Source organism: Fukomys damarensis, unplaced genomic scaffold (assembly GCF_012274545.1).
Source record: "Fukomys damarensis isolate Sample0158 unplaced genomic scaffold, DMR_v1.0_HiC HiC_scaffold_9, whole genome shotgun sequence".
Taxonomy (NCBI): domain Eukaryota; kingdom Metazoa; phylum Chordata; class Mammalia; order Rodentia; family Bathyergidae; genus Fukomys; species Fukomys damarensis.
The window spans coordinates 2,222,696-2,235,362 of record NW_022900921.1 but is presented as its reverse complement, the minus strand read 5'-3'; the positions used below and the strand labels follow the sequence as shown (position 1 = coordinate 2,235,362).

The following is a 12,667-nucleotide window of genomic DNA, read 5'->3' as shown; positions in this document are numbered from 1 at the left end:
AGGGGCCCAGAATTTATTCCTTAAAGATCCTGGTACCTTTCTCTTCTCCCAGGAAAAGCAGACACCAAAGAAATAAGGTATTTCATTTCCTCTTAACGACCATAGGTTGCCTGGCCCTGATAAGGGTCTGACCACAGTTTATTTCCCGCTTGAGTCCACCACAGGCTGCAGGAGGGAAGCCCCTGCTCCCCAGCCCTCCCTCTTTCAGCTAGAAGGGGGCTTTCTAAAGTGCATCCTGAAGCCCGGAGAAGTTTGGCAGATGCTTGATATTTGGCTTCCAGCCAGACAATTACAATGCACACTAGCACATGAAAGGCTGGAGAAATCCCACAGACTGAGGGTCTGTTTTGCTTTGGGAAAAGTCGCATGAAAGATGACATGTCTGCTTCACCCCAGGATGACTTCAGGTGAGCTGGCTCAGGGCTTGTGCCTTTTAGCTCTGGTGAGCTCCATTTACTGCTAAGGAGGGACAGGCACCTGCTTCAAGGGTCTTATGTGGTTGAAGGGAGAGAAGCTGTATGAAAGCACTTTCATGAACAGGCTCCCTGCAGGGAAAGCTTCCTGAGAAGAATCTGAATCCATAGACTGGCTGGGTGGGCCGGCTGAGGTTCATCACTTCAGCCCCCCAGCCCCGTGTGCGTGTGTGCGTGTGTGCGTGTGTGCGTGTGTGTGTGTGTGTGTGTGTGTGTGTGTGTGGCAGGGGTACAGGGGACTGAGCTACAACCTCAGATCTTTTTATTTTGAGACGGTCTTGCTAAGTTGCCCAGGCTGGGTTTGAACTTGCGACCCTCCTGCCTCAGCCTCCCAGAGTGTGGAGATCATAGGCATGCACTCCATGCCTGGATTTTAGCCAGCCCTTTTTTCACTGATGGAGAAGCTAAAGGCCATGTGGGCGCCCGGGCCTGGGGCCTAGGGTGAGGGATGGCAGGAGGAGTGAAGGCAGATGGGGAGAGAGAGTGACCTGGGGTGGTGGGAGGAGAGGGTTACGCCACACATCTGATGACCCCAGCGCCTCGGAGAAGAAAAGGAGCAACAGGCCGGGACCTGACAGCAGGTAGATCCCATTCTGACTCTGGGACCTGCTCCCCACTCTGGCCTTCACACCTGCACAGGGCCGAGGGTCCCTCTCTGCCTGCTGGGGGTCCTCAGACCCCCTGACGTGGTCTCTGGGCCTACGGGGCACTAGGGCCAAGGGACTGGAGCAGTGGCCTGCGGGGCCTTGGCCAGCCGCCCGCCTTCCCCATTGAGTCAGGATGCGTCCAGGCTGGATACGTCTGGCCCCGGCCCCTAACCTGACCACCTCAGGTAGGCCTGTTCTTTGGCACAGCCACACAGCAAGTCAATGCCAGGAACATAACCATCTCAGAGCAGGGGAAACCGGCTGGGACAGACCAGGACAGAACTGCCAGCTGGCAGCAAGGCTGCAAGCTGGGGCTGGGGCTGGCTCCCCTTGGTCAGGTGGCCCTGGGAAAGGCCTCAGTTTCCCTGATTTGGGAGACAGACACGGGAGGGGCAGGGCTCCTCTTGTGTGATCCCAGGGCCCGAAGAGCCCCAGGGCTCTGGGTTGCCCATCTCAGCCCTGCCTTCCTGCCTTCCTCCGGTTCTTCGGAAAGTCTTAGAGGGAGCTGTGTCACATGGCCGGCTAAGCCCCGCCCCTAGGTGGCCAGGAAGGAGACCTCCGTGGGGGTGACAGAGGCCAGGGGGAAGGTGGAGGAGGTGTCAGCCCCAAGGACCCTGTACAGCAGCTCCTCCTTCTCCCGCTGCAGCTGCTGTCGGATGTGCGACTCCTTCTCCAGGGCCTCGCGGGCCAGAAACAGGTCTTCCGAGAGCTGCCTGTGTACAGACAGGATCCAGGGCTGCAGGGACTCACCCTGCCTCCAGGCCACCAGGTGCCTGGGGATCCCCAGCCTGCCCTTGTCTTTGTGCTGCACACGGGGGATTCAGGCTGCTGACTAGCTCAGGTCCTCCAGGCAGAGGACCTGGGGCTGCTCCAGATCCCTGTCCCAGCCCTGGTCATTTGCTGTAGCTGAATTTCAGTCTCCTCTCTTGTAACATGAAGGTGAGGAAATAGGACCCAGCCCTCAGGATCACTGTGGGGAGTCCACAGCGAGGTGCTGCCTGAGGTGCTCTCGCCCACTAAGCCCTCAGAAGCGGCTCCTCCCCGTGGGCCCGCCCAGCCCATTTCCGGTCCCCTCTTCCCCTCTTTCCCAGGAGCCCCTGAGCCAGCAGCTACAGGAGCAGACGGCAACCGCACTTCTGGGCAGAGCAGGTCCACTGGGTTTCCTGCCTCCCGGGGAAAGGGAGGCCGCATTTCCTGGCCAGGCTCTGGCCACCTTCCGCCCACTCCGGCTCTTGGAGACCCTCCCGACCCGAGACCTTGACCACAGGGGTGCAGGCGAGAGGGAGGAGGTGGGCGACAGCTACCTTGACACCACCGCCTGGTTCCGGGCTCGGACGTGCAGGTCCTCATTCTCCTGTTGCAGGGTTGTGATTTTTTCTTCCAACATCAGATTTTTTTCTTTCTGTAACAAACCAGAATGAGCTCAGAAAGCTGCCAGAGTCACACGGCACAACGCCTGCTGTCACTCTCCCCTGGTCCAGGGTGGCCCGGACGCGGATTCATTCCCGACTGATATCGTATTTCACGGGGCACTGAGATAAACCTGCAGTAAAGCTACAGGGTTACAGGGCTGCCACGTTTCAGTTTTGCTATGGGGAAATGTGAAAAAGAACACGGCTACTACCCTTGTGTATCACCACCCGCGGATAGGAGAAAAGGTGTTGCTTTTGGGCTCCAGAAGTCAAAAGGACGCAGTCCAAACAGATAAAATTAAGCTAGTCCATTACGCTTTTCCACAAGAATGGTTCAACAGAATTCACGGGGCAATGTGAGGCGGCGTGAGGCTGTGCACGGGGAGACAGGGCAGCTCCCGAGCAGCACGAGGACCCTCAGCCACCTTCCGTGCCTCCTTTCTCAGCCCCTGCCTGACCCGTGATACCTTCCAGGCCCTCCGATCAGCCAGGCTCCCGGGCCCAGCATGGCCCCTGTTACAGCTGGACGAGTAGCCCATAAAGGCACAGGACCCCACGCCTGGGGCCACCGGCTGGCGCAGACCGGCCATCAGCGACCTGGGCTGCACCAGGCTGGGCCTCCCCGCCACTCTTACAGAGGAAACGCCTGGAAAGCAGAAGACCAGACACTGCGGCCACGGACCACGGTTTCCATGAGGATCAGCCGCTTGTCCAGCTCGTGAATCCGCTCGTTCTTCATCTCGACGACAAAATGCAAGCTCTCCAGCTCCTGCTCCCAGAAGTGGCTGGGGCTCCCGTAGTCCTAGACAGGGACACAGGGGACCGCCTCAGACCGTCAGGTGGACAGGGCGTGGGCTGCGTCCCTTGTCCCCAATCTTTCCCCAGCTCGCTGACTTGGGGAAGACGCCTCCCCGTCTTGGCTCAAGGTCACTGTGGTTCACTGGATCTCCTTTGCCCCTTGAGGTGTGTCCTCGCACTTCCCGGGGGAGGCAGCTCCTTTCACACAGGCCGGGCGCTGTGCCACGCGGCAGGTCTGCTGTTCGCACCCAGATCTCGCTGAATCCAGGGACTGTGTCCTTTACCACCCCATCTGCCCGTCCCAGGCCTTCCTCCCTGCTCAGTGACACATGGGCCCTCCTGCTCCAGCCCCTCCTGAGGGTGAGAGCGTCAGGTCTGAGGCCTGGCCTTTCTCACGGCCCGACCCTGCCCTCCTTGAAGGTTCAAGGAGTCAGACCCCCAGGTGAGCTGCACCGACCTGGATGTGCTTCTTATAGTCTCTGGTCAGAATGGACTCCTCCACCCTCTTCATCCTGGCCTGGAAGGCCTCCAGCCGGGCACCCAGTTCTGCTATGGTGTCCTGGAGAAGGGAGCAGGGGGAGGTGGTCAGTCTGATGATAGAGGTGGGTTACACCCTGTTCTAGAGGAGGAAAGGTTTTGGGTTCTCTCTCTGTGGTCTATGAGTCCACGTTTGGTCGACTTCAGCCACGGCTTGAACCGTCGCAGCCCCACCACATGTTGTCCAGTTCTAAACGGCTTCCTAAGCCCTGGAGGACTTGAGCTTTTCTGGCCTCCTCTCTCACTGCTCCTGCATCCACATTCTCTCCCGCAGCTATCACATCTCTGCTCCAAGTACAACATACATCCTCGGCTCCACACTTTCTCCCTGCGAGAAGCTTTCCCCCTGTTAAACCTTGACCACGACCTCTGGATCAAGTTCAACCCTTTAACACGGATCCCAGCTCCCCGCTTCTGGCCTCACCCACCGCTCCAGTGTCTCCCCTCTCTCTCCCATGCAGTCCACACCTTGGCATCTGGCTTTCCTGCAGTTCCTTGGGTTTCTATATTTGTTCCCTCTTTCCTCCAGGTTTTAGAATAGATGGCTTTATTCTGCTCGGGGCACTCTACCTACCCTTCTTTACTGGAGAATTCTAACCCATCTTTCGGGTTTGCTCTCATTCCCTCTAGGAAACATTCCTTGGGCAGCCCAAGTTCCCGGCTCCGGTGTGCCAGTCTAGTCGTGTGGCAGTGTGCAGTCTCTGATATCCTCCCAACACTCCTTGCAAAAATTGGCCAACCAAGTGCAAATCAAGTCCTCTCGAGCTAATAATGGTCTGGTACACGCAGGGGCTTTGGGACACGTGCAAGGCAGGTACCCCAGCCCCTCTTACCTAGCACTCACCAGTTTTGGCTCCTTTGGGGACCCGTGCTGCTTCTCGGCCAGGCCCCCCTACCCACACAGAGACTGGCACTGCTCAGATGTCTTACCTGAAGGGCAGCTTTGGCCTCCTGGAAGGAGTGGGTAAGGGCTGCTTTCTCCTGTTCACAGGACGCCCGGAGGGCTGTGGGGGAAAGGAGATCTCCATAAGGCAGGTGGTTCCCCCTAAAGTCTCCTGAGAACCCCTCTGGGAGCAGAAGGGGAGGGATGATCACCCGGGGCCTCCAGGGGCCAGGAGCTGGGAGGGGCCTCACTCAGCCTTCTGCTCCTTGGCTGGCTGGGGAGCTGTGTCGGGGATACACCTGGTACTTAGCAAAAGCTCGAGGAATGGCGATAAATTACATCCCTGGAAAAGGCTACACCGGTGAACCCTACCAGGCTGTGGATGCCACTCGCACCTCACAGAGGCCCAAATGCGAAGACCCGGGGGTCTTCTCCAGCTGTCTTCCTCACACTGCACACCATGAAAGCACAGGGCCATCATCAGCTGGGCCAGCAAATCGCAGACGTCAAGCCATTCAGGTCCCACCAGAGTGCAACACTGTGGGAGGGACATCAGCTCTCTGGCCAGGAACCTCCCTGGACTGAAAAGTCCCACCGCCTCGACTGAAGTGGGCTCAGTGCGCTTGTCCTGACTGTCTCAAGGGGTGACCCGAGGATCGCACAAGAGGAGGACACGCAAGGCTTCCAGATGGAGCAGTGCTGGGACTGCTTGTCCTTCCCCAGCCAGTGGCTGTTTATCATCCCACTGTCCCCACAAAGTGCCTTTTGGAAAATTCCAGTCTCGTCTCAACTGAAAGAAGACAGCAAAGAAAGGGCCAGTGGGTGGCCAGGAAGCGAAGCAGAGCAGAGAGGACAAGAGAGTTTAACACAGCTAAAGAAGCCAGTCCCGGCAGTGTAGGTTTGTAAACCCAGCACTCTGAGAGGCTGAGGCAGGAGGATCACAAGTTCTGGCCCAGCCCGGGCAACTTAGTGACTTAGCCAGACCCTGTCTGAAAATAAAAATAAAAAAGGGGTTGGGAATTCTTAGTAACACACACACACACACACACACAGCCGAAGGGCCACGGGCCAGGTGGGTAGTAAGAACACAGAAAAGAACGTACAGTGATATAAATGTGATAGAGATATTGAAAACTATAGCCTTAGCTTAAAAAAGTAATGGACTGAGTTTGTTACTGTGGCTCCAGGGAAGACGGAGGAAGCAACTCATCCAGGTTCCTGAGTACAGCAGCTGCACAATCCAGAGAGAGTGAAAGGAAGTCACTGGAACGTTTGTCCGGAAAGTAAATGGTTGCAGCAGACTGGGCAAGAAGACAAAGTCTTAGCAAATAAACAGGAGCTACTGAGAAGAACCAAAAGGAAAGTGGAGAAGTAAAAGTTAACACATGAAATAAAAAACTCACTAAGTAGAATCAACAACTGGATGGGGGTGATATAAAAAGACACTGAGCTTAAAGGTAGATAAATGGAAATGATGCATTCTGAACGACATAGATGGAAAAAATGGGGGAAACGAACAGTGAACAGACCTTAGGGACCTGCAAGCCAGTCCTAAAATGTTTAACATCAAAGAAGGGGAGAAAGCGCATTTCAGGAAGATGATGATTTACCAGGGATCGAACTCAGGACTTTGTGCATGGGAGGCAGGTGGCAGCCTCACCGCGCTAAATCCCGGCCCTCAGAAGGATTACCGAATGAAGCCAATTTGGCAAAATGTGAAGTTAGAGATGAAAGAAGTTCATTAGACTCCAAGTAAACCTAGTGAAATCCACATTCAGACATGTCATTTCTGTCTGAAAACTTATGACAAAGAAAAAACCCTGGACTGGAACTGGGAACTAATGGTATGTTATTTATGGGGAACATCAGACACATTGGAAACTAGAAGTAAAAATAGAAATTTTAAATTGCTAAAAAACAGAAACAAAAACTATAAACCCAGAAGCCTATCTGAAAACATCCTCCAGGAAAGAAGGTGGAATAAAGACATTCTCCTAGTAGCCCTGCCGGGGATTTAGCTCAGTTGTTCCGCCGCCTCCTAGCAGCCCTAATCTAAAAGAATGGCTAAAGAAAAATTTTCAGATAATACCAGAGGGAAACTGGGAACTTCAGGAATGTAAGAAGGGTAACACAACTGGCAAAAATACCCGGGTGAAGGCCACAGATTCTCACTCTTCTTTAACCCTTTAAAAACATGACTAATGATTAAAAGCAAAAATGATGACGTTGACCGATGGAGTATTTGAATATATATAGGTGTAATACACAAGAGGAATAAAGTAGTCCCATCCTACCCTGATTTCATTTCCCTTGGTTTCCATTACTTATAGTCAACCACAGTTCAAAAATAGTACAAAACACAGTGTACATAGGATTTGGTGTATCTGTTTGGCATCTGTTGGGATCTTAAAATGTGTCTTCTATGGATAAGCGGGTGCTACTGTGAAACAAAAAGGGAGAGGGCAGAGAAACCTATACGATGGTAAAATATCAATCCTAAGTTGACTATTAAGTAAATATACTGCAATTCTTAGAATAATCACTTTAAAATACTATACAAAGTGACAGAGTAAGAAGGATGACATAAATTGATATGGGATATTGTACTAAATGATGTGACATACTTTAAAGGACAGGGGAAATAGTGGATAAAAAATGGGGAAAACAAACAGAAAACAAATATTAAAATGGAAGACCTAGAGCCAAGCATTAAATGTTCTAAACACACCAAAGAGAAGATAGATTAGGTCAGAATGGGTAATACATTGTCTAGTATGTTGTCTCAGGAAGCATTTCATTACTGTGACAAAAATATTTGAGATAATCAACGTAAAAGGAGGAAAACGTTACTGTGGCTTGTGGTTTCAGAAGTTTCAGTCCATGGTCACTTTGTCCTGTTGCTTTGTGCTTAACTCAGGATAGTATATCGTGTAGGAAGAGGCCTGTTGATCTCAGGGTGTTGAGATGCAAAGAGAAAGACGTGGGGCCACACTCCCAGTGACCTCACTGCCCCCAGGCGGCTACACCTCCTAATGGCCCCATTACCTTCAAATAATTCCATGGGCTGGGACCAACACCTCAGTGCATGGTCTTTGGAGGACATTCATTATGTACACTCACCTCATGTAAATGTGATAGGTGGGTTAACAGTGAAAGAGTAGGAAGATACCCCTTATTAGTAAAGCTATAGTTACTTTATTAAAACAAAGAAATAAAAGAAGAAACAGACACATATACAAATTAGAAGTACAGTCTTCAACACTGTACAGTATTCAGTAGAAAACACAGAATATCAGCAAGGATATGAAACTGAACACCACCATCACCCAAACCTGATATAGGTGATTGACCTGTAAAGCATTCAGCCTAACAAGAACATAAATACACATTCTTTTCAAGTGCTCACAACACAGTCACAAAACACTATATCCTGGATCATAAAACAAACTTTAGCAATTTATAAAGGAGCGAAATAAAACTAGTTCTCTGGCTGTACTGGAATAAAAATGGAAATCAGTAACAGAAAGAGGGGAGAAATCTCCAAACTTGGAAACACAATTCTAAATAGTGGGTCAAAGAGCAAGCTAGAAATATGTGGTGAACTGGACAAAAATACAAAATATCAATCGTGGGGTGTAGATAAAGCAGTATCAGTGAGGGAAATGTATAGTATTAAATGCTTATACTAGTAAAGTCTCAAATCAATAATGGAAGACTTTATCTTAAGAAACAATAAAAGGAAGAGCTAACTAAACATAAGCAAACAAATAGAAGAAATAAAATAGGTATCAATGAGATTGAAAATGGGCAGATAGAAAAAAAACTAATGGAACTAAAAGTTTGCTTCTTTGAAAGGATCAGTAAAAACAAAAGCCTCATGCTTTGTCACCTGGGTTTGAGCAGGGTTCACAGAGATGTCGCCACAGGTACAATAAAAGAAAAATAAATAAATTTGACTTTATGAAAATTAAATGTTTTGTCTTCTGAAAGATATTATTTCACCAGGTGTGGGGACCCATGCCTGTAATACCCAGAATCTGGGAAGCTGAGGCAGGGAGATTAAAATATTGAGCCCAGCCTGGGAAACTTGGTGACCCAGAAAGACGCTGCTTCAAAATAAAAAGTAAAACATTCTGAGGATGAAGCTCAGTATGAAAGCCGGGGTTCCTTGCTCGGCACAGCAAAAGTAATAAAGGAAAGAAAGCAGACATTATTATGAGAAGGTCAAAGCCACTATACTAGGAGAAAGTATTTGTGAATACAGAGGATTTGTATTCAAAATATGTAGAGATCTCTCAAAGCTCAGCAGTAAGAAGAACAAATGAACTAACTAAAATGGGCAAAGACGTGGACAGACATGTGACCAAGGAGGATATAAGAACAGCAAATATGGGGCGAAAAGATGTCCAACATCAGCGTCATTATTAAAACGCAAACTAAGCCCCGGGGGAGGCACCGCGCCCGCAGCAGAACAGCCCAAACTACGCGACAGCTGCGGGGACAGCTGCAAGGGGTCGCTCTGGACAGCAGAGGGGCCCATCCTCACTGCGCTCCAGGGGCGTTTGCGACCCGGCCAGAGGCCTGAGGTCCACACCGAAACCCGCTCAGGAGCGACAGAACAGCTCTGTCCACAGTCACGGCCCTGGGAGCCACCCAGACGCCGGCAGCAAGCAGGAGCCCACGGGACGGCGCTCAGGGAACGGCTCAGGGGCTGCACACCGAGGGTCGAGGGTCGTGTTGGGTCACTCAGCCACACGACAGCTCGTAATCACAGAGGACAGGCCAGGGGCACGGAAGTGCGGCGAGGAGAACACAGAGGGGCAGAGGCCCCGGCGGGGCGGAAGGCACTTTGCATCCCGAGGGTGGAGACACAGATCCAACGTGTTAGGATCGCTTTTTCCCCAGAACTGGGGGTCAAACCCTGGACTGCCTTCTGTGCGTGCGGGCACTGCTCTACCACTGAGCTATCGCCCAAGCCTTTTCGATTTTTCTCTTTTGAAATTTTGAGACAAGGTCTCACTAAGATGTCCTGCCAGGCCTTGAACCTGTGGCCCTCGGGGCTCACCTTCCCAAATTGCTGAGATCACAGCTGTGCGCCACGGTGCCTGGCTGCCTGTTAGAATTTATGCAACTGTACACGCAGGCGCGTGCACTCGCGTATACATATACAATTTAAAATGAAAAAAAAAAAACAAAAACAGAAGGTAAAAGACAAGAAAGGACCACGGTGTGTGGAAAGCCACCACTCGGCCTTCCCAGTTACCTCCACAAATAAATGAAATCTCACGTATTCCCCCTAAGCTATGTACTTCTGCATTCACTTAATATATACTTAGGAACACGTGAGCAGTGCCAATTTGGAAATAACGATACAGGAATTCCAGTAATAGCAGGACAGGCACTCTCCTTTGGGTTTTATAGTAGGAAAATTTTAATCAACATTTTTATAGTGATAAAAATAATCTCAAAGTGTAGAGGGGAATAAGGCTGCTCTCGTACAGGCCCTTGTGAAGTAGGGAAGGTAAACGGACTAAGACCTAAGGAGGCTGAGTGATAGGCTGAGCTGTAGCAGGCCGTGTTGGTATTAAAGCACCTCTGGAGGGCTGGGGACTCAGCGCAGTGGCTCTGCCGCCTGCCTCGCAAGCACAAGGTCCGGAGTTCAATCCCCGGTACCAAAAAACAAAACAAACAACAACAAATAAAGCACACCTCTGGAATTCTCTCCGAGAGCTTTCACCCCATTCCAAATGTTCCCTGCTCATGATGCAATGTGTTTCAAGATTCTTACAACTGCTCAGACCTCAGTTCCAGCTACTCTGTTTCAGGGACTCGGAGGATCTGAGGGGAACGTGGGCATATCTTTACACACACACAACGTTACATCAGTGTTACGACAGCTAATCCTAGATTTCTGGATTCACAGGAAGTAAGCAAACCATGTAAGGCATAGTCTAGCCTTTTAAGCTCTTTAGTAGGAGCGTATTTGGAAATGTGCTTGATAGGATATTAAATGAGAAGAACAGGACATAAAATATTGCGGGTAAAATAATTACAACTGTTTTTAAAAAGATAAATGCTGTTTTTCCCTGAAAATAAGACCCAGCTGGAAAATAATCGACCTTGAAGCTCGAGATCGAAATGCCAGCCACATCAGCCTGTCTCTGCCTTGCCCGCCTTACTGAGCAGCCACGGGCAAGGGAACAGTGGTGGCAGGGAAGGGAAGGTCAGGACAGGCTGATGCCGCTGGCATTCTGAGCTCTAGTTTCAAGGCTGACTACTGTCAGGCTGGGTCTTATTTTGGGAGAAAGAGGGTTAATCCTGGGGAAAGATCATACAAATGCTGACAATGCGAGGGAAAATCATTCTCAAGGTCAATCTCAGTATCGCCAAAATATATCCAGCAGCGTCCGAGGAAGACCTGCAGAAGGCCAGTAAGCTCCTCAGGATGGAGCGCAAATCAGAGCCGTAAGGGCACACCGCCGCGCACACACTGACACACAATCATCCTGGAAAGTAATCAGCGCTGGCAAGGACAGGAGCCATGGGCCGCTCACGCCCGATGGAAACACCGCGTTCTCCAGGCGCTGTGGAAACGGCTTGGTGGGTAAATCCAGGGGTTCTCCCCTGGTGTTATGAAACTGAGGTCAGGGAGGGGAGCAGTGTTGGGGGCTGTTCATGGAGGGAGAGGGTGGAGGTGGCCACAATCCCCACACTGGACTCCCCGAGTCCCTGTGCCACCTGCCTGGGCACAGGTGATGGCTGCACCAGAGCCAAAGCCCAGTGGAAAAGGGCTCAAGCCCAGGTTTCCTCAGTGACAGGACCCAATGCCAATTCTGGGGAACTAAAGTCTCACAGCTAAGCACCCCCAGGCTGCGGTCAGGGCCAAACCACCTTAGGACGGTTCAACTCATACATGCACCAACAAAGCACATTCCACGCAGTGGAGAATTACTCAGCCCTAAAAATTAGAAACAGGACCAAGGTTTTACAAAATAGGGTCCACCACCTATCGTTGCTATTGTAAACAATGGCAAAATCGTTCAAACTCCCTAAATGTTACCCAAGGGGACTCGGTTAAGGAATGAGGGTATAAGTTGGAGTGCTAGAGTTACTAGACATTCCAGAAGGGTTTAATGACAGAGTCCTATTGTGACTCAAAAGGAAAAAACAAACCACCCATTTGTGTGTATTCTACGCAGTTACAGAGAAAAAGAAACCAAAGGGGTAACGGTGGCTCGCTCTGGGTGACATTATGCGTGACCAGTTTGTTCAATAAAATAGAAGTGCTAATAATTCTCCAGCAAGCATTTTACACTGTTCTCATTCTGAATGTCATGAAACCATGGGGTTTTCATAGGTACCTGAGGAAGGCTAAGTAACTCTTTCAGTTACACAGCTGAGAAGAGGGAGCTGGCTGGACGCAGACCCAGGGACCGTGGCTCCATGGAACAGATCTCAGCCTCTACACTAAAGGGTCTTTTTGTGTAATTCCCAATTATCTATGATCACATTTGGTGATGTAAGAGGAGTTGTTTAACAAAATCCTCAATGTAACTGTACATTTTAACACTCATCATTGCGGGATGGAATATGGGTACTTAGAAATTCTCCTGATTGCCTTGGCTTTTGCAATTTCCTTTAACAAATATGCACTGATTTGAAAAGAAAACTGTCAAGGCTGGGTATGGCGGCGCACGCCTATAATCCCAGTACTCGGGAGGCTGAGGCAGGAGGATCACTGTGAGTTCGAGACCAGTCTGAGTTACATAGTGAGTTCCAGGTCAGTCTCAACTAGTGAGACCCTGTCTCAAAAAACCAAAAAAAAGAAAAAAAGTCAAGGGTACATCAGAGCGGCATCTACCCATGGGACTCAGGCTCCTACATGCGTGGTCTGGAACAAGAGAGGAGAGAGGAGGG

The 12,667-nt window shown here is 50.5% G+C and overlaps 1 protein-coding gene across 1 annotated transcript in view; it reads right to left on the bottom strand.

Moving 5' to 3' along the window:
• Positions 1 to 750: 750 nt before the first annotated feature.
• Ccdc69 (coiled-coil domain containing 69) overlaps positions 751 to 12,667 on the bottom strand; it is a 41,017-nt gene continuing 29,100 nt past the window's right edge. The window contains exons 10-14 of the mRNA XM_033761761.1: positions 4,798 to 4,871; positions 3,788 to 3,889; positions 3,215 to 3,334; positions 2,425 to 2,522; positions 751 to 1,833 (exon numbers count right to left, since the gene is read on the bottom strand). Of these exons, the coding sequence (XP_033617652.1) occupies positions 1,656 to 1,833; positions 2,425 to 2,522; positions 3,215 to 3,334; positions 3,788 to 3,889; positions 4,798 to 4,871 (572 nt within the window). The 3' untranslated portion in view covers positions 751 to 1,655. The remainder of the gene's footprint in view (positions 1,834 to 2,424; positions 2,523 to 3,214; positions 3,335 to 3,787; positions 3,890 to 4,797; positions 4,872 to 12,667) is intronic.